Source organism: Tauraco erythrolophus, chromosome 14 (genome assembly GCF_009769465.1).
Source record: "Tauraco erythrolophus isolate bTauEry1 chromosome 14, bTauEry1.pri, whole genome shotgun sequence".
In the NCBI taxonomy this organism is placed as follows: domain Eukaryota; kingdom Metazoa; phylum Chordata; class Aves; order Musophagiformes; family Musophagidae; genus Tauraco; species Tauraco erythrolophus.
Genome location: NC_141478.1, coordinates 11536619 through 11556740, shown reverse-complemented (window position 1 = coordinate 11556740; position 20122 = coordinate 11536619). Strand labels below are relative to the sequence as shown.

At 38.5% G+C, this 20122-nt stretch overlaps 2 protein-coding genes across 2 annotated transcripts in view; both read left to right on the top strand.

Annotated features, from left to right (window-relative positions):
- Window positions 1-10737, top strand: part of TRPM7 (transient receptor potential cation channel subfamily M member 7) — a 36843-nt gene extending 26106 nt beyond the window's left edge. Inside the window, exons 28-41 of the mRNA XM_086620566.1 lie at window positions 1301-1377; window positions 2245-2304; window positions 3845-3926; window positions 4325-4395; window positions 4888-4925; window positions 5628-5653; window positions 6009-6059; window positions 6149-6214; window positions 6853-7136; window positions 7473-7555; window positions 7883-8088; window positions 8693-8744; window positions 8836-8942; window positions 9945-10737. Of these exons, the coding sequence (XP_086476692.1) occupies window positions 1301-1377; window positions 2245-2304; window positions 3845-3926; window positions 4325-4395; window positions 4888-4925; window positions 5628-5653; window positions 6009-6059; window positions 6149-6214; window positions 6853-7136; window positions 7473-7555; window positions 7883-8088; window positions 8693-8744; window positions 8836-8942; window positions 9945-10075 (1334 nt within the window). The 3' untranslated portion in view covers window positions 10076-10737. The remainder of the gene's footprint in view (window positions 1-1300; window positions 1378-2244; window positions 2305-3844; window positions 3927-4324; window positions 4396-4887; window positions 4926-5627; window positions 5654-6008; window positions 6060-6148; window positions 6215-6852; window positions 7137-7472; window positions 7556-7882; window positions 8089-8692; window positions 8745-8835; window positions 8943-9944) is intronic.
- A 4166-nt stretch (window positions 10738-14903) lies between these two features.
- On the top strand, window positions 14904-19323 carry USP50 (ubiquitin specific peptidase 50). The gene is made up of 6 exons (XM_086620565.1): window positions 14904-15070; window positions 15509-15704; window positions 16326-16523; window positions 17005-17147; window positions 18284-18416; window positions 19147-19323. The coding sequence occupies exons 1-6, from the start codon at window positions 14919-14921 to the stop codon at window positions 19321-19323; spliced, it is 999 nt and encodes a 332-aa protein (XP_086476691.1). The 5' UTR covers window positions 14904-14918.
- The last annotated feature ends 799 nt before the right edge of the window (window positions 19324-20122 follow it).

Below are 20122 nucleotides of genomic sequence, written 5' to 3'. Positions count from 1 at the left end.
TGTGGTATCTGTGTCAAGCTGAGGGATCCTCCTATACTACGTTTCTAAACACTGTTGTAACTGGGATCTTCCACTGTTGCTTAGGCTAACGCATCTTTTGGCAGTCGTTTTGGAAGCTTCCAAAGTCCTTTTATTAAATACAGCATTATGCCTCCCCTCAAGTTTTGCTTAACAGTAAAAAGGTGCACGTTTTTGGGTAGAGTCGCCTACGTATTTGAATGGTAAAACAGTGGCAGATTCATTGCAAAACACAGGTGTGGGTTTACTAACTGATTTCTGTAAAGTAGATAATGCTTGAAGTACGGGTAGTGCGTAGCAGAAGATCACTATCTGGAATTGTCAGGTTGCCTGCAGAGGTGGTGTCTTGTCCCAGTTGTTCGGGGGTGCCTCAGTGTTTTCCAAAGGTCTGTTGAGGATGTAAAAATTTAAATCTTTAGACCAGAGTTTATCCTACTACTGTGAAACTTGAGAGTTCTAAGAAGTTACCTACATGCACTAGTATTTTTAGATTTGTGTGTGTATAGGAAGAGTATCTACACATTTGTACACTCACTAGCTATTTGTTTGGTTTTTTTTAAACTATGAGAAAATGATAAACTTATTTTAGATTCAGAAAGCAAGACTAAACAGAAATAGTGGACAGTGATTGTATAAATCTTATCTAATCTTTAGTAGTTCTTCACCACTAATAACTTTGAATACTAACTATACTTATTTTACTGGAGTCAAATTTTTAGTGTGTGGTCCTCTGACATCTCTAGCATTTAGAACATACTCTTTGTTCTTTCTGTCCATGTTTTACAAAACTTCTGATACGGTGCAGCTTTCCATTGAGAAGCCAAGTAGGTTTTCATTCATTATAAAGCCACACACTTGGTCAAATTCTGAAAAGTATTTCTTATAACTGGGAGGACGAAGAGTATATTGTAAAAGCTACCTCAAGAAAACTGTCTGCTTTTCCTTCATTTGTCATACATATATAAAAATAGTGGAATTCAAACTGCCCTAGTCCTTTCATGTGAGGAGCATATGCTTGAGTAAAATTTTAAAATGTTAGTTTTACTTTTTGAATTGTGGTAATCTACTTCTTAATGCAGGAAAAGCAATGGTTTCATCGTAATATTTTCTTATACCAATTTTTACTTCAGTGTGTTTGGAAAGTCTTCTCTAGTGCAAACAGGCACACAGAGCTTAGATGGTTTGTAACCCTTTGCTGTGGTGATGCACACTTGGCATGGTCAGACCATTAGGAAGTTGCTTTTGATTTTTGAATCCTCTTTTTCAATTCACTGTGTCAAAGGTCACAGAGACAGCATGGAGTTACAGCGGTTTAAGGAGGCAGCAAGCAAAGTTAAAGAAAGAAGTGCCGATATTGAGGTAAGCGTGGAAGACTTGCTGTCAAACATGTTAATGGGGATAACTTTTTTTTTAAACTGTAACTTCACAATATGTTTTGAAAAAGTCTAAGAGCAAATAGATTCTATGATTAATAAATTCTATGATTCTAAATATAATCAAAGAATGTGCAAAATGCAGCCTGGAAGGAATGTATATCTGTATTGTGATTAAAAAAAAAAAAATCTAGTGAAAACTCATGCAACTTTAACTACACATTGAGTACTGTTGCTTCATAATATGGTACTAATGAAATATTAAACAAGATCTGAGGTTATGAAAGCTGCAGTGACTACAACTGTGAATTAAGATAAAATTATAAATCCCATAATTAGTGTTTAATGAAACGTTCGACGCTCATAAATTTCAAGATCAGCATTTAGGAAGATTTCGATGATTTATATGATATTTTATAGGGCAAGATGGTAGGGTATATGATTTTTAAAAGTGACAAAAATTTTTCAGTGTGCTTCCAAGAAGAAAAGGAATAAATAAACTAAAACGATGTATCATTTCAGTTTTCTTACAGAATAAGAAAAATAGCTAAATGGAAAGTGATTAATCATGCCAAACCTGCCCTCCAAGTGCAATAGTAGATATGAAAAAACTATTTTCCTCACTGTAACTGTTAGTAAATATAAGTTACTGTTTGCAGTTACCCCTCATTCAGGGGAGAATCTGACTTGAGAATTGGATTATGGCCATTTGTAGTGTCAGTGTTCTGCTGAGTTGCTCCTTCTGGATCTGCTGATAAGTATAATGTGTGACCAAAAAGGATTTTTTGTGTGTGTATTTTTGGCATGGGTTTTTCAGTAATAATGTTTACAACTTGCTTTTTTTTTTTAATAGGAGCAACAGGAAGACTTCAAAAAAGCTATATTGGAGGGCATAGAAACAAACAGACTTCAAGTAAGTAAAGAAGATTTCTGTTTATTAGAGACATTATTTTCATCAGATACAGAATGTATTCTTTACAGCGAAGACAGGGAACTCTGTTTTCTTATGTCATTTGTAAGTAAACCCTGGTCATGATTTAAAAAAAAAAAAAAAAAAACACCAAAGGACGGGATGGGGAGGGATGGGGGTGGGGGGAAGGAATTGGACAGACTAACCTTTGCTTGAATTCTGCTGGATGTCTCCTTGGCTTAGGTCTAAATAGTTCCAGCGTTTGGTAATATTGGCGTACAAATTCCAGTAGTATTTCCAGGCAGTACCACTGTTCTTAAACAATTAGCAATAGAGTTGTCCCATCTTAAATGGTGGGTCTGGTTTGATTCTTACCTTTCGTATAGGCACTACAGTCATTGATTGCAAGATGCTGAAGATCTGTGCTGAGCACTGAAATGCATATAGACCTGAAAATGGGTCTTCAGAAGACACTTTCAGCAGGTGCATTGTCTGTGTTGCATTCCAGTGAAGTATTTATGTTTAGGGATGTAAAGAAATAAGTCTTTCTCTCATGTATGTGTATATACACACACACACTCTTTTTCTCTTATATATATACATACCCATGCTTATACAGACATGCACACACGTGTGTGTGCGTAGGTACATAGGTAGACACACATTTCGAAAACATACATACGTGCAGGCATATGTGTACGTGTTTAGGGGTGTGTGGGAGTGTACACCTTAAGAGGGAGGGGTGAAAAAGGGTGGTAACAATTCCTTACTGTTTTAAATCTTAGAATGTTATGCCCTACTTCAATTCCAAGTTCTAGTGTTTTATTCTTCAAAATCTTGTATTTGCATGTTATTCAGGTAACCACTGGAATTAATAGGCTGGCTATGAGGAATGTTCCAGCCCTATGCCAGTCTACATGTAGTTCTAGTTTGTGATGAAGCTGCCTTTCTCCTTTTTTGTAAAAGAAATATTTTGTTGTCAAAAGCTGACCACCTCATCAAATATTCAGAAAATAAGTGATTATTATTGAGAAATATGTCCATGAGGAAATTCCGTTCATAAACTGTAGATTTTTGTGGCCTATTTTCAGTGGGTTCAAACTGAACTTTAGTTTCTGTCAAAGCCAAGTTCTTCAAGGAGAATTGGTAGTTAACAAAGGCATGTGACAGTAGGTGAACTTGCAGAGATCCAGTGTAATGTATGTTTCTGTAGATGTATCCTATTGTAACTTTCTCTTTAAAAGGGTTCTTTCGGTATGGGTCAGTAGTCTTAACGTGCACCTGAAAGCGCTGGAGTTGATGGTTACTGTGAAGAGAACGAGATTATGCATTCAACTTGTGCGTTTATTTTGCAGCAAGGTATTTGAGGTACATCCAGAAGTTCAGGGTGTGTTTTTTTTTTTCTTAAAAAAAAAAAAAAAATCCTAGGTAGCCCTAGAAAAGAAACTGGGCAGATCATGTGCAAAAAAAAATAGTAGTTGAAAACAATTAAAATGATCACTAATGATATGTGTGTTTTGGGTTTTTTTTTTTTTTTTTGTAGGATCTTCAAACTGACCGTGGTCTAAGACAATCTAGTTCTTGCAGTGGGTTTACTGACCCTCTGGCAGTCCATTCAGAGCAATGTAAGTGTGACATTTTTTCAGGTGGCCCAATTTTATCTCTAAATTGTGTTGATAATGCATATTCTAAGAAGATACAAAGAAAACACAAAAAGTTAAAGCATCTTGAAATATTTTCATGATTGGTGGTACTTGAATCTGCTCCTGTGTCTCATTGTGCTGTTCTTGTCAGGCCAGCTTAACTCCGTTACCTTGCGTTTGCCAGGGATAGCTAGAATCATAAAAAGCTAAGTGTTCTAGTCAGGACTGTGCTGGAAACGTCAAAAGATCTGATAGCTGTGGATCAGGCTTTTTTATGAGAGCCACATTAAGCTGTCTAGTTGCTCACCCTGTTAGAAAATAGGCAAGTAACAATGGCACGTGCCGTTCTTTGTCCAGTTACGAATCTCTTTCATTCACAGTGTACAGCAAGAGTAGAAGAGCATCAAGTGAAGAGACTCAGCAAGCAGACTCCAAAGCAGCCTTACTGACGGTTTGTATCCTTTTTTTTTTTAATTGTTAAGCAGAACTAGAAACTGTAAACAAATAAAGGAGGTGAAGCAGATTGTGTGAAGAATAATACTGATTTGTGGACTCATTTGTTCAAGGAGGCAACAGGAGAGGAGTTATTTTGACTGAGGGAAGAAGTTGTGCTTGTTCTCTGCTTTGTATTGTGCATGTTCTCACTATGAAAACATGCTGCTTTCTATTTATACAAAAAACCACTTTAAGACGAGTTATTTGTATAATCAATAAAAGAGTAGTGAATATATAGCCTTATCTGTTCTTTTAACTGTAGTTACCATTCCTCAGTTGTATTTGAGTCTTTCCATTCAACGGCAGATCGTTACAGCCTGGTGCAGTATTCTGATAAACAGACTGTACTGCAAGATCTTAAAAACACAGTACCGCCTCACCTCCAATTAAATATACTGTTTTCCTTACAAAACTGAAACCTTTGGTTTTGTTCTCCCTTGTTTTAAAGGATTGGTTGCAAGGTAGACCTGCAAATAGCAGTCAAATGTAAGTAAACTTGCTACTAATTGAGCAATTTTAATACTTTGTATTTTGATTTGTTTTTCCTTTTCGTTGTTGTCTTTGGCTATAGCGATATTCAGTTGTGTTTAATGAAAAAACAAGATTTAAGATTTTTTTTTTTCCCTAATAAATAACTGAATATGTTCACTGGAATGCTTTGACAGGTTCTGTTTAGAGTAGTGAGGTCACATGTCAGAGGGCAAAACATGCCCTAAATGAAAATTACTGTGTTGACACTTATTAAGGAGCCAGCTTCCTGGTAAAGGTCCTTACCCAACCTTTCAGACTGTAAACCTTCTCTGAAATGGTGCAGACATTGCTCGTGTTAACAATTATCCTGAGTTAACTGTTCAAGCCATTACCTTATTAATCTGATAACAGAAGGGTAAGCTGTTGTGAACAAGGTTTAATTAAAACACCTCTGTGGGAATGAGCTCTTGTGATGCAAACTTTACATAATGCTGTACGTGACTTGGTAGTATTTAAAGTATAGCTCTAAAACCATGAGATTACTTAACAGCCTTCCAGTACTGTTTTGTAATTAAAAAACCTGTACTGCCCTTGAAAAATAGGGTAAAAACAGTGCTGTGAGGTTAACAAGGTGACCTAGGATGATGTGTCAGAATCAGTGAACAAAAAAATAAGTTTTTAAGAAGCAATGACTGTTGGTTTTGTGGCATTTCACAGGCCATCTGAAGAAGATGCATTGAATGGTAAGTTTGTTCCTGCTATACACAAACTGGGAGCTTTTCATATAAGCAACTTTTGGGTCTTGTATGAGAATGTGTTAACTATTGATAAGTTGGAACTTAACAGACACATAATAGTGTGATTTTTTTGTTTTTTAATTATTTTTAAAATAAATAGCCTACTATTGAGCACTACAATTTTTTTTTTTTTTCACACCTGAGGTACTGAAGAGCTAAGCATGATCCTTAATTTTCTGCACAGCAAATCTTTTTCAAACTATAGTTACTTGGCGAGTGTTCTTTGCATGTGGTGACTTTAATATACAATACAGGTAGCAGGCAGTATCTCCTTTTTTTTTTTTAATTTTTAATCTTTCAGGCATTGCTTCTCCTTTCAAGCCTATCATGGATATCAATTACTATTACTCAGGTCAGTCCCTCTTATGAACTAATGCACATATTTTTAATGACACTTACTAGATCCTTAAACTTTTAACAAATGCTGTAATTTTCCTCTAGCTGTAGAAAGAAATAACTTGATGAGATTATCACAGAGCATTCCATTCACTCCTGTGCCTCCCAGAGGTAAGAATTGTACTTCTTGTTGCTGGTTCACTATAGTCTTTTGGGGAAGAAAACAAAAGTGAACTCTGTACAGATTCCTTCTAATACGGAATAATCAAGCCAAATTTCACTCTTGCTCCCAGCAAGTGTGAAACTAAAGCTTTAGTGAACTAAAAGTAGTCTAGTGTCTGTCTTGTAGCACTCAAAAATATAAATGAGTGTGATACCTTTTCTAGGGCAGCTCACTTGATTAGAAAATCTAGATTTAATTTTAGGTGTCCTCAGAAATAGTAGTACAGTGATGACAGTAGTGTACTAGTGGTTTTTATAACCAGCTATTCTGTAAGGATTACTTTAATTTGTCTTGACTCCTACAAAGTGTAAACAAACATTTATTCAGTGTTCTTAATGCTGTTTGAACAGTGTCATTAATAGTTCTAATTAAGACAAAACCATTGTACTACTTCGCTGCTGTATGAAAGAAGTTGGAGACAGGTCTTTCCGCTGGGCAGTTTAAATTTTTTTTTTGTTAATTCAGGATGTTAGTAACAACTTAATATTGCAGGAAGTTGAAATCTAAGAAACTGTAGGTTTTCAGTGCTTTTAATTTTAAACTTGGAAAATTAAATGCAGTAATTGCTTTTTATATTGTAATGTAGGTGAACCAGTCACTGTGTATCGCCTCGAAGAAAGTTCTCCCAGCATCTTGAACAACAGCATGTCTTCCTGGTCGCAACTAGGACTCTGTGCTAAAATTGAATTTTTAAGTAAAGAGGAGATGGGAGGAGGTTTACGTCGAGCCCTTAAAGTAGTATGCACATGGTCAGAATATGATATCCTGAAATCAGGACATCTTTATATCATCAAGTCTTTTCTTCCTGAAGTTGTGAATACTTGGTCAAGCATTTATAAGGAGGACACTGTGTTACACTTGTGCTTGAGAGTAAGTTTCATCCTTGTTAATTATTAAACATAGACAGATATTACATGTTGAACAGGGTTTCTCCCCCCGACCCCCTTGAAAACTAGTATATACTTATTTAAAAAAAAAAAGGTTAGTCTGTGGTTCTCTATGAGCTAAAGGGTTAAAAACTCTGCTCCAGTATGGTTTACTTAATCAAAGAACTCAAACTCTTAAAATGTAGACGTAGCTTAAAAAGCAAGTAATTAGTTACACTGTCTTGGAGGAATAGACACTTACTGTTCCTGCTGCCTTTTTGGCTCCTTTATGTTCCCTGTCATGTAATGCAGCTGATGAAATATGGGCTTTGCTTTGCAGGAGATCCAACAGCAGAGGGCAGCTCAGAAGCTCACCTTTGCTTTCAATCAAATGAAGCCCAAATCCATTCCATACTCTCCAAGGTGAGTGTATTTAAACTTCCATTATGTTGCATGCTTTTGACATAGAAGAATGCCTACAGGGTTGTTAAAAAGGTGGATCAAATATATTAAGGTACTGATACGTTAAGATACGTCTCACAACATTGAATGTGTCAAGCAGAATTGTCCTTGGCAGTATTTTCTATTGATGCTTTTTGCACTGATTCTAGCCTACTGTGATAATATAAATGGCTTCATGTAATAATTTCAAATTACTTAAATTATTAGTAAATCAAATAGCAAATATATTATTACTACTAGATTTTTATTTATTTTGGAAATATATTCATTAAGTATGCTTTTCACTAGGTTCCTGGAAGTTTTCCTGTTATATTGCCACTCTGCTGGCCAGTGGTTTGCAGTTGAAGAGTGCATGACTGGAGAGTTTAGAAAATACAACAACAATAATGGTGATGAAATAATTCCAACTAACATGCTAGAGGAGGTTATGCTAGCTTTCAGCCATTGGACATATGAGTATACAAGAGGAGAATTGTTGGTACTAGATCTGCAAGGTAGTGTCCTTATTTTGAAACTGGGGCTGGGGCCGAGGTAGATGTATGTGGGTTCTTCTTTTGTGATAGTGTTTTATTAAGAATTCATATGCCTGTAATAAATGACAAGCATTATTTAGTGCATCTTCGTCTAGTTAATCTGAATCTATGGTTGTCTTAATGTCGCATTAAGTCTTACAGCAACACAGGGAATATAAATACGTAATATTTTCCTAAGGATATGCGCCATAAAAAGTTCTATTTTTTGGCACATTTGTGTAGTGTCAGTATGGTAAGCTATATTTATCCTGAATTGTGTGTCAGGGGTTGTGGCTGTGAGAACTATAAAGGAACCTTCTTTCTCACAGGTGAAAACTAAAGTTCGGAGTTGCAGGCAGATGTAAAAAGAGGTAGAAGAAATCTGAGAATTACGAAGTGCTCATTTAGGAGCAATTTTTGTAAGGTTACAGAGTATCTCGTATCGTTTGAGTTCCCGCTCCCCCTCCATCCAGCTTTTATTCTCGGGGAAGCTGAGAAGTCATAGTTGAGGATGCCAAGGCTTTTCAATATTAATGCATTTATGTAATGTGTCAGATTTAACTTTTTCTTTATGTGCTGTCTGAAGGTGTTGGTGAAAATTTGACAGATCCCTCTGTGATAAAAGCTGGAGAAAAAAGGTAAGGTTAAAGAAGGATTTAAAGAAAAGTATTAGAGAATTTTCACCAGAGAACACATGCAACCCATGTTTACATGCACTTTATTTCTAAGGTCATATGATATGGTGTTTGGTCCGGCCAATCTGGGAGAGGATGCAATAAAAAACTTCAGAGCGAAGCATCACTGTAATTCCTGCTGCAGGAAACTTAAACTTCCTGGTAAGAGTTGCTGTATTTCTTCTTCTGAGACACTCATGTCATGAAATGTTGTAGGATATGTAATGAAATAATTACATTATGCCGTGAAAGTGGAATAAGTAATAAACAGTAGCTTTGTAATTTAACGTATAAAATGACAGGCCATTTTAAGATTAAAATTCTAGACGAAGAAATTAAGAGCGTGCATCTGTTCTATATCCATATGCACAGTATTGGAGGAGGACAGACTAGGTGGATCGAGACTTCAGAAAGTACAGTAAAAGGGTAAATGTTCCTAGAAAAAGTAGGAAAAGCAGGTCAAGGTGACTGCATTTTAAACAAAATGATGTTTGTGTTTTTTGGTGTGATTTTTGTTTGGGTTTTTTTTAATTGTTATGGTTTATTTGTGTTTTTTTTTTTTTAAATATGTTTTGTTGTTTGGGTTTTTTTTGTTGGTTTTGGAGAGTTGTTGTTTATTTTTAAAAAAAACCCCACATGTCTAGGTCTGCAGAAATTCATTCTGTTAAAAACTTCCAGTTCCAGATATTTTTGCTGTGTGGACTACATTACACTCATCTCAAATATTGAATTTGTTTCTCTGTTACCAGGCTTTTAGACTCCAGCAGAACACATAAGGAACTTGCATGTTTCCTGCCTGTTTCACACTTCTCTTTCAGGTTGTTTCTCACATGAAGAAGATCATTTATTTTAAATTTGAGTTTTAAATCCTGAAAACATCAAAGGAGATCATGGAAGGATCTGATTTCTATGGAAAGTTGACTCAATACTTGCTATAGTATCTATAAATAAAATAATTCTGAAGTTTCCATCACTTTTTAAAGCAGAGCTTTAGACTTCCAATTACATGTATGATAAAAACATCCTCTTTTGACACAGTGCATATTGATAAATTCTTCTTTACAAGCACATATGTATGCCCAATTCTTTGAAAGACTTTCATGCCACATTGATTCTACTAGCTCAAGAAGTAGTAATCAGTATGACTTCATTTCGTTTGTACAGATCTCAAGAGGAATGATTACACACCTGACAAGATAATATTTCCTCAGGATGATTCCCCTGAATTGACAATTCAGCCTGGAAGCTGCACCAAAGAATCCGATTCAGCTAATTCTATTCGTCTGATGCTCTAATGATGTGACCAAATCAGTGGCTTCATCCAAACTTCATGGAATGTCACAAAGTTGTCACTTATCTTTCCTTCAGTATAATTAAAAGAAAGATATGTCCAAACAAGGTTTGCTGTCTTAAGTGGAATTTTGACTGGTCCATAATCTAAGGACCTAACAACTTGTGATAACCATCTACAGAGGACAGATCAGTGGCTGATAATTTTAAAGGCTGAATAATGACAAGTATTCAAGATATGTTTTTAAAGGGGCTTTTTAGCAGAAGGTTTATTTTTTATTTTGTTTTGGTTTAGTGGAGGATTTTCTCTCTGTAGACCTGTGGTGTGCAATATGCCTTCAACCAAAAGGATTTTGGTAGCTGATGTTTTAAGGTGAAGCATTTGTCTATTTGGCAGCTGTCTTACTGTCAATCAGCAAAAGACAGGAGAAAGCACCTACCTCTGTAATGCCAGAGTATTCTTTGAGCATTTTTGGAAGTGTTCCACTAATGTTTTCTCACCAGATGTCTTTTAAACTGGCCTTTTGAAGAGGACAGAGCCAAATGAGGTGTACATATGATGCCAGTAGGCTGAGGTTGAAGGTAGGAACTTGATCTATTCCGAGAGAGAGAGGGAGAGTCTCCTGAATTAGGATTCAGCTTCATGGCTGTAAAGCTGTTTGTGATTTTTTTTTTTTTTTTTTTTTAATAGAGCCCTAATTGTGCATAATGAAATTTCTTGTTTTATACATTTCAATTTTATCAAGTCACCATGAAATAGTAACAAAGCCATGATAGACTGGTATAATCATATTTAATAGAAGACATTGTATGTACTGGTCCAAATAAGTTGCCTTGTAAGAACACAAATTGGAAGTGCTTTTCCTCGTATGTAGTGACTGCTTCAGAAATTATGCCTTCCAAAGATTTGTAAAACCAGTATATCAAAACCGAATGTACACATAACTTTTAAATGTATTTAAAATTGTGTAGAAAGCATCTTTAATGTTATGTTATTTGTGGTACTTATTTAAGAGAGACTAGGGTTGGATTAGCATTATGTAAAGTACGGGAGATTGCAATGCACCTTCATGCCAATAAAATGTAATTTAACTGTCCCAAATATTGTTGAGCATTCAGCAAGAAAAACCTGTTGTCCAACTGAAGTTTCATGCTGCGATTTTTTTGTTACATAGGTACTAATTTGTAATTTTTAATTAAAAGGGCAGTATATAGCTCTATAAATTTTTTTATTCAGTAGTGTATCTTATAGATACAGACCTAAGGCACGAACACAATAGCTGTTTAAATGGTGTTTTATGTTTGATGGGGAAAGGTAAAATGTTATAAGGATATGATACTGTATACATTTTGTATATCGTTAAATCTTTAAAGAATCTAAAATAAATTTATTCTTGTTTACAGAGTTCTGCTGTCCGTCTTAGTCTGAAAGGTTATATGGGTGAATTTAAGTAACTCTTTATGCAGAAAAGTACAATTTGCCGTGCTGGATCAAAGTGGTTGTCCACCTTTGAGGTATCTCAAGTTTGGCTAACACCAGAAACTTGGGAGGGAGGGGAGGTGTGTGTGGAAGTGAAAACTGTCATATTAGACAAACATGTCCAATGGGGCTAATGAGTAAATGAGATAAAAATATTTTAAAGCTCTTTACAATGTTTGTTTTGAATTAGGAGCTGCTTTGTAAATGCCTGACTGCATCCCCTTCTGTTGCTGAGAGGTAATGGGCAGTTATTCAAGACATACTTACGCTTTTTTAATGCTATATTCCTAGCAAAGTAGTTGCAACAGTTAATCGGTAAGTGAGGCTGACTCTTCAAATTGAGAGGGGTTTCCAGAGGAGCCTCAGGTGTGAAAATGTGACCAAATTCAATGTATGAAATAGGAAAAACATTTTGGGAAAATTATAAGTACAAGATAGGAAACTTTTTGTTTCCTGACTAATACTTAACAATGCACAGTTAACTTTTACAACCATGATAGGTGTCATCAGTAATTTTGCCTGTGACCCGTTTCTTAACAAAATAAACAGATGTGTGTGATTTTTGTGTGAGGAGTGTGTGTGATGTTGTTGTTTTGAAGAAGTAGCCTGACCATGTTAGGATAATACCATGTGCTATTGATGTCAGGCTGTAGGAACATGAAGGTTGCCCCTCAACCAATTTGGTTGAGAACATCAAGTGTCACTCCCTCTGCTGAAACCCCATCGCTCTTGAAGTGCTCTGTCGATAGAGAAGAGTTGTAATCCTTCAGCTTTTAAATTTCCTTTAAATTACTGAAGAGGAGGAAAGTAGAAGCAGCGTTGGAACTTCTGTTAGCTCTGTGTTTAGTTGTTGGCTGGCCTAAACCACCACATGTACATCATTAGAAGTTCATTCATGCTTTCCGCCCTCACCCACCCCCCTGCGAAGGGCTGCAGGGATAAGCAAGAGGCCTTGGAATCACATGGAAATGATGCTGTCATGGAAATGAGAACGAAGGCTCCATCAAAAGAGGCTGTCAGAGAATTTACAAAAGTCCTGTACTTCTGTACAGAATACAGATGTATTACAGGCTTCAGTCTGTACCTGCACAGAGAATGAGGGTAAGAGTGTGTAATACTCTCTGTGTCATGGAAACGTCCGGTGTATTGCAGTTATCCAAAGCAAACCAAGCAACTGCAGGTGCTGTGCAGCAGGCCTTTGGATACATCTGCAACGTGTACTTGTCTCTGCGTTTCACCTGTAGCCTTTTGACAAAGTACCTCCGTCTAGGTACAAACAATCGCAGCCCCATGGGGGAAAACACCGTGGATTTCAACCAGTCATTTTGCATGTTTGAACTGAATACATTTGCAGAAAGAGGGAGGATTGAATTCCTCGCTAATTGAGATTCAACAAAATTATACTTATATGTTGGTATGTATTCAGAAATTCACACTTATTTGTTGAAAGTTTTATTTTTAACCCAGGGGGTTATAATTTAGATTTTAAAACATTTGGAACTCTTGGTAAAATATGTACAATAATACAGGTACATTTACAAAAATGTTGTAGGTCAGATTTTGAGTAGTAGGGGTGGGAGTGTGTGTTGCTTTTATACTCAGTTTGCAGATACACAGTTTGCTGTCACTGCTATTAATTTCCCAGGTAAAGCTGTCCAAAGAGTGCTGGGTGACATCCTTTGCTTGAAGCTTAACAAGATAATTAGGGATGTTTTTGATGGCTTCCTGGGCCTCTTCTGTGGATACTTGTTGCTTCCGAAATTGTATATTAAATAGAGACAACCTGCTGCTCCTCAGTGGTGTATGAAATTCAGAGATCAACTACACTGTCTCGTTAGCTAAGTAAAAAGACACTTCTCTACCACTACCCCTTTTTTCTCAGGAAAATTTTCTGAACACCAATAAACTAGTTCAACGTGATGTTTTGAGGTAGTTCTACCTTTTCACGGTCAACAGCCTCAGTCATCACTGCCCTTCCATCGGAGCATGGCAGCAATAAACGCTGTTACAAGTGCGAGCACACATGGATAAACACAGGTCAGGCTGAAACTCTCTGCCCAGGGGAATTGGCAGGTGCCCGTCTCTTCCTGAGGTTGTTTTGGGTGGTGCGTAGGAAGAGGATGGAGGCTGGTGGGGCAGCCATGTTCCCCTGGATGAGAACTGGCGGAACAGAACGACATCACAAAGCGACGGGTCGAGGGGAGCCAGGGATCCGGGATGAGACACGTGAGATCGTGCGAGTCATGCCATGAAACTGGATGGAAGGGTGACGATATGAAGAAAAGAGGGCAAGTGGCAGCCTCCCTGAGCTGGGGCCAGTGCAGGCTCCCTCTGAGGGTGCCGGTGTCGTCCCAGCCACCTTCCACACCCAACAGTCCAAACGTAGTCGGTGTTTCTTGGAGATGGCTATAAAAGATGGAATTAAGCATTTTCCTAGGAGACTGGTCTGTAGGTAGAGCTGTTTGGAAATACAGGCTCTGCTATTACTGAAATTTAAAAGGAAACGGTTTTATAGTTGTTTTGTAGCTATTAGATGATAGAAGATGGCTGTCAGCCTGGGAGATCTCCAGAAACGGGAACTTGGGCACATATTGTTGAGCTGAAGGGAAAGAAATGGCTTTTCTCATTCTGCAAAGATTGTTAAAATTGCAGAATTTTCCCTCCTTCCGCATCAGAATAAAATAGCAGCCTCAAAAAATTCAAGAAAGGCAACATCAGCAAGCACATCTGGCTTGTGCAGGGTCTGTGTTCAGACCTCTCTTCTTCCTAGTTGGGGACGGAGACAGTTTGGTCCAGGACAGACTCGTGCAGCAAGAAAACAAACCTACTCCAATTTCCTTAACGTGAATTAAGTGGCATTTTATGGAAAAAGTCTGAAGAGCAACCTGCGTCTGCACTGCAACCTATGGTTTTAGAAAATAGATAAGTAGTAAAATACAGAGGAAATTAAATATAACAAGTTCTGTAGGGTGAAATGCTTAAGATAGCTGTTTACAGCTGGTTATAGTTTTTGAATAATTGTGTATGGAATCAAAGACTGAGTGGAATTTTAGGAATAGCTCTAAAACCTCAGGTATTTAAGTAATATCTTTTAATGATGTATCTCGCCATACTGGGAAGAGCTTAGTGTGGGAGACAGAGTCTTTACCATTGTATCAGCTTAATGAAAGTGAACGTGAACGCGGCTTATGAAGAAGATGCTGAAACAGCAGCAAACATCTCCTCAAGACAGTACTACTTTCTAAAAAACATAATTCAAAGAGCACTGCAGCATTTTAGGTTTCCACTGCCATGTTTTTTTTTTTCCTAGTAAGCAGAAGCATGACTCTGTTTCCTTGGAAGATGTGAAGAATTCCTGCAAAGAACCGATGGAGGAGACGGAGAGGCAGTGCCCAGGGCTCACTGGCCTGTGGAATCTGGGCAACACATGCTACATGAACGCAGTTTTGCAGTGCCTCTGCAGCGTGCCACCGCTCGTGGAGCATTTCCTCTCGGGAAAGTACAAAACAGCCCTATGCGAGTAAGTTGATTTATTCGCACTACTTAGATTTTTCTGCTCAGTGCTGCCATTTTCCCTTCCAAAACATGTGTTGCCATGAGAATGTCCGAGGCAGCCACCTACCAGCTTCTCACCAGACAGTTACAGTCGTTAACAGTCAAATTGGCCACAAGCTGATTTCCTTCGCCTTCCTTTGAGACCCTGAGTCGTTTCCTTGCTGGGTAACTTAAGCATTATACTTTTTTTGTCATTTTGATGGTAATACCAGTTACTGTCATTGCTGTCTTGATGATGTCTTCTACTTTCTAGTATCTTTAGAATCCCTCAAACCAAACGAGGCGGCCAGAGCCATACTGTATCTGTGTATGTTTTTCTAAGTTTACATGTTATACTCCTATTTGAAAGCAGAGCCACTATCTTTCCGTACTTTACCTGAAACTTATGTTTACTTTTTCCAAGGGAGAATGGTGAGTTTGCGACTGCCTTTGGCTGTTTGATGTCCGATATGTGGTGTGGAGAGTTTGACTGTGTTTCCCCAAGGGATTTTCATTCAGCCCTTGGGAAGCGGTACCCAACTTTTAGCAAGAGAACTCAGCAGGATGCGCAGGAGTTTCTGATCTGTGTGCTCAGTGAGCTCCATGAGGCTCTCAAGAAGGTAAGAGCTCAGCTGCAGTGTTTTGGGGACCATAGCTGTTTCCTCTTTGCATTTCATGATTTAGCATTCCATGTAATAACTGCCTATCCTTCTCTTCCAAACTACATGATGTGGCTGCTTAAAATTGTCATTTCTTTCCTGTTTCATACCCGTGTACACACAATAATTCATTTGCTTGTCTGATGCTGTATCAAATTGCAGTCCCCATCTGAATTGTAACGCTGTCTGTAGCTACATTATTCTTGCCTCTCCCTCTCCTTACTCCTTCCATGCTTTACGTTGTCCCCTTTTTCATCTGCCTGAAATCTTCATGTGCCTCCATGTCTTCCTTTCTCTTCTTCAGATCCACTGATAAAGAGCTTGTCTAGCAGTTAAATCACTCCCGTCTAATATCCAGAATATTATATTATATTTTTGTTTAATTTCCTCTCAGAAAAGGATTTACCTTACTCTGCATTGGTGAAACATTAGGTAAAGCAATAGCATTTTAGAGCCACATCCTGTGGCAATACTAACTACTGGCCTACACAGGCAGTGGGCAGTGACCATTGAAACCCACTGAAGGCACTTGTGAAACAGTCGGTTACCTACAGTTTGCTAATTTTTTTTCTTTCTCTACAGTCAAGCAGAGACAGACATATAGCCAATGCAAAAGCAAGCAGAGGGAGCGTCAGCGAAACATCTATTGTCACACAGTTGTTTGAGGGACAGCTCAGTTACGATATCACGTGTCTGGAATGCAAGACCACCACCAATCGACCCGAGAGCTTCACTGTTCTTTCCCTGCCCATCCCTTCCAAGAACACATGCTCTCTGCAGGTACGACTTCTAAGGCATTCCTGCTGGTTTCTCCTGTGTGTGGGAATAGGTGGCTTGGACTGATACGTGTTATGAGAAAGATGCAGTTTTTTAGTTACTTTGGTTTCGTGGGCGCTAATGGATAGTCTTTAAGCTGGTCCTAAGAGAAGTGAGGTTTTTAGACTGCAGAGGCTGGTAAGGCTATGGGAGCATCTCGTGGCTCCTGAGGTACCATGCAAGGAGGGATAGTAAGATTGTTCAATAACAACTGTGAGGGTTTGTTTCACTTATCAAAGTATTTCCTCATTTTTGGGGGAAAAAAATTAAGCCAACGTTGGCTGCTTTCTGTCCGAAGGGTATTTGCAATGTCAGCCTTGCTTTGTTGTGCTTCAGTTGGGAACATAGCTTCAAAATATGGCAAACCCTTCTCTTATTTTGCTTAGGATCTTCAGGGGTGGAAATCTGTTTGATTAAATTATAGTATTTTTTTGTTCTTTGGCAGGACTGTCTCAAATGCTTCTTTCAGCAGGACACACTAACTCAGAACAACCAAATCCACTGTTCCTCGTGTGGAACTAAACAAGATGCTGAAGTAAAGGGCACTATAACCAAGGCACCGCAGATCATTATTTTTCACCTGAAGAGGTACAGTCTATATGGGGTAGGACATGGCTGTTTCCTGGGATTTGAGAGACATGAAGGACAGTCACTTGCATTTGCAAAAAAGGGGAAAAAAAAAATCACTGCAAATAGGTGTTTTTAGTGCTTTTGATACCTGGCAGCTAAATGGGCGGTTACAGAAATACACCTGTCAAACATGCAAGTTGCATTCCTGAAATCTCAGACAATGCATTCTGCCTTACTCTATACTGCAGTCCACCGAATTTCACTCACTACATTTGGGATCCCTACTCCAAAGTGAAGAATAACTCCACCAAGGAGTTATTGGTGACTGACTACAGCTTAGTACAGTGGTCCGGTGGTCAGACATCCCTGCGAATACAAGTTTCTGGGGCAAGTGGGAAAGCTCATGAGTTGGGTTCCAAGTACGGGACTGAAACAGGGTGTTTCGCTCGTCGTTCTTACAGCTGAGACACGGTATTTTTTTTATCCCTTAACTAAATCAGGTTTAAGCAGCTGGGTCTGCCGAACAGAGCAGTGCATCAGCGTCAGAGCTCCTGACGAGCAGATTTAATAGCCACGTGTGGCCAGATGCTATATTTATTCTTGAGAATTTATTCTTAATAACATCTCACCTATAAAGAAAATTACTCTGGGATGATGTGGCTTTCCAGAATTACACTAGGTAAAGTTATTAATTTCCCATTCAGCATCTGCTTTCCTTGACATACTCAAATGAACTTGTGGTCCCCAGCTGCACCCTCGGCCACACTATAAAAGTTTGGAAGTACAGTGTGGTACTAAAAGTTACAGAGGAAAGAGGGATAGAGCCTGGCATGAAATAAGAGCCGAGAACAGTGCAGTTCAAAACATTTAGGACAAACTGACAGTGATGCAGAGATTTGACTTCTGCCATTTCTAATAGACAGAAGGATGAGGAAGAAAAAAATCTTTGCTTTTCTTGCTGGACATCTCTTGTGGGTTTAGTCAGTTTAGTTTTCTGTCAGTTTACAGTAGTACTCAATATTAATACAGATCTTTGTATTTCAAAATGCTGAGTAGTCATTTGTTGTTTTTCCCTTCCTCATGGAAAGTCAGTTAAGCAACAATACAAGAAAGAAGTTAAGTGTTATTTAAAATAGTTCAAAATTTTGTTTCAGGTTTGAATGGCAAGGCAGGCACAGAAGGAAACTGTCTACTGACATCTGCTATCCGCTCAGCAATCTGGATCTCTCTCCATACAGTTCCCCACCTTTCTGCACGGAGGCAGCGTACAGCCTGTGTGCTGTAGTGGTGAGCTTTGCCTTTCCTCCTTCCGTTTGTAACGCCCTGCCTCAGCGAGCATATGAAGCCTGTGTTGGTTTGGGCTTGATCACAGCAACAGCCATCGCTGTTCCAGGCCCTTAAAAATTGCAGTTGGAGCATGCGAGTGTGCACGGTTCCTCTTTGCTTCACTAACAATGTGCGAATAACAAGGTTTTTATACGTATGATTTATGTTATATGTATTGTTTTTCATGGGTTTTTTTACCTGCCATTGACATAATCCCATAACAGTATGTAACCAGAGAAGTTATCACTTTCTCCTTCTCCCTTTCACATTCCAATTTTAAAAAGCATGTGCTCCTAGCACATAATGCCTGGTTGGAGCCTCCTCAGCCTTTTCAGCATGAACTCACAAGCTGATCCTGCATGGATCCTGTCTACAAATAAGGACTAAATGGTCTCTTTTTCCATCACTGGCTACTAAGGGGCCTGCTTGACCTGCATCAGGGCCAATAGCTGGGTTGCCAATTTAGTAGTTGCACAATAGAAAAGCACAATCCTCATCTATTTGCTCTGTTTTAAAAGCACTTATTTGAATTAATAATCCTCACTGTAGGCCAAAGGGGGCTAGAATCTTCTCACTCATCTTTCCCAAGTGTAAAAAAAAAAAAAAAGAAAAAAGACTGCCAATGCCTAGCTTTGCCTGTGAGGAGAAAGAGGGAGCCTTCTGTTTTGACAGACTGTGGTGTTTGTTACAGAACCACTGTGGTTTTCTGGATGATGGGCACTACACGGCATTCTGCAAGCACTCAGTCACCAAAACCTGGTACAGCTTTGATGACGCACAGCTCACCAGCATCCCAGACTCCTCAGTGCAGAGCAACAAAGCTTACCTCCTGTTCTACGCCTGTCAAGACCTGCCCTACAGTCAATAAAAATCTGCTAGCCATGGAAAATGTACAGTGAGCAGGCCGGCAATTAGAATTCATCGGCAGCATTAACCAAGTCCTGTTTCATCAATAAACTAGAGCACCTGTATTACCTGATCATGTGTCGTGGTCCTCTAGATGTGACCTCTAGAGAGAAGAGTTACAGCTTCCAAGCCCGTTCAGGAACGTGCATCTGCTCCATTTATGTGAGGTCTAATGGCTGGAGGGATGTACGAGGTTTGTCACAGAAAACAACCACCACAAATGCTGAGTGTATAGATGCACTTAGCTGAAAAATCCGTTTCTCTGTTGGTTCAGTAAACTGTATTGTTTTAAGCTGCCTTTCAGAAACTGACAGGAGGATACTAAGGTGAAGCACACAACCAGGCCACTGAGGGTACACCTTTCAGAAGACAGCAGGGGACGAGTGACAATTAACATCAGAAAGAAAAACAGGCATTATTCTAGTACTGTCACTTTTGTGTCTCTAGCACTACACATTCGCTTGCAGCTTGTAACCTTCTGGAAAACAATCAATCTTGGTCTTAATTCCATCAGCAAGACACATGCATGTAGACATATAAAATCTCAGAATGTAGGATTTAAGAGTTTTGAATGCCAACCTAATTAGAGAGGAAAAACTAACCGATATCCAGAGCAGGGAAATGCACAAGGTGCAACTAAAATAGTTTAGAAACTAATCAGTTCTATGCAAAGTAGATTTTTTTTCATCTGCAGAACCTTTAAACTGTGTGAATATGATTCAGACTGTCATTATGTAGAATCCTGACCATTACACAACTCC

What these genes read in the sequence shown, in the direction of transcription:
- USP50 (XM_086620565.1), top strand. Translation starts at nt 14,919, where the DNA reads ATGGAGGAGACGGAGAGGCAGTGCCCAGGGCTCACTGGCCTGTGGAAT. An exon ending in TCCATGAGGCTCTCAAGAAG is followed by an intron (nt 15,705 to 16,325) that starts GTAAGAGCTCAG and finishes CTTTCTCTACAG; the next exon opens with TCAAGCAGAGACAGACATAT. An exon ending in ATTATTTTTCACCTGAAGAG is followed by an intron (nt 17,148 to 18,283) that starts GTACAGTCTATA and finishes ATTTTGTTTCAG; the next exon opens with GTTTGAATGGCAAGGCAGGC.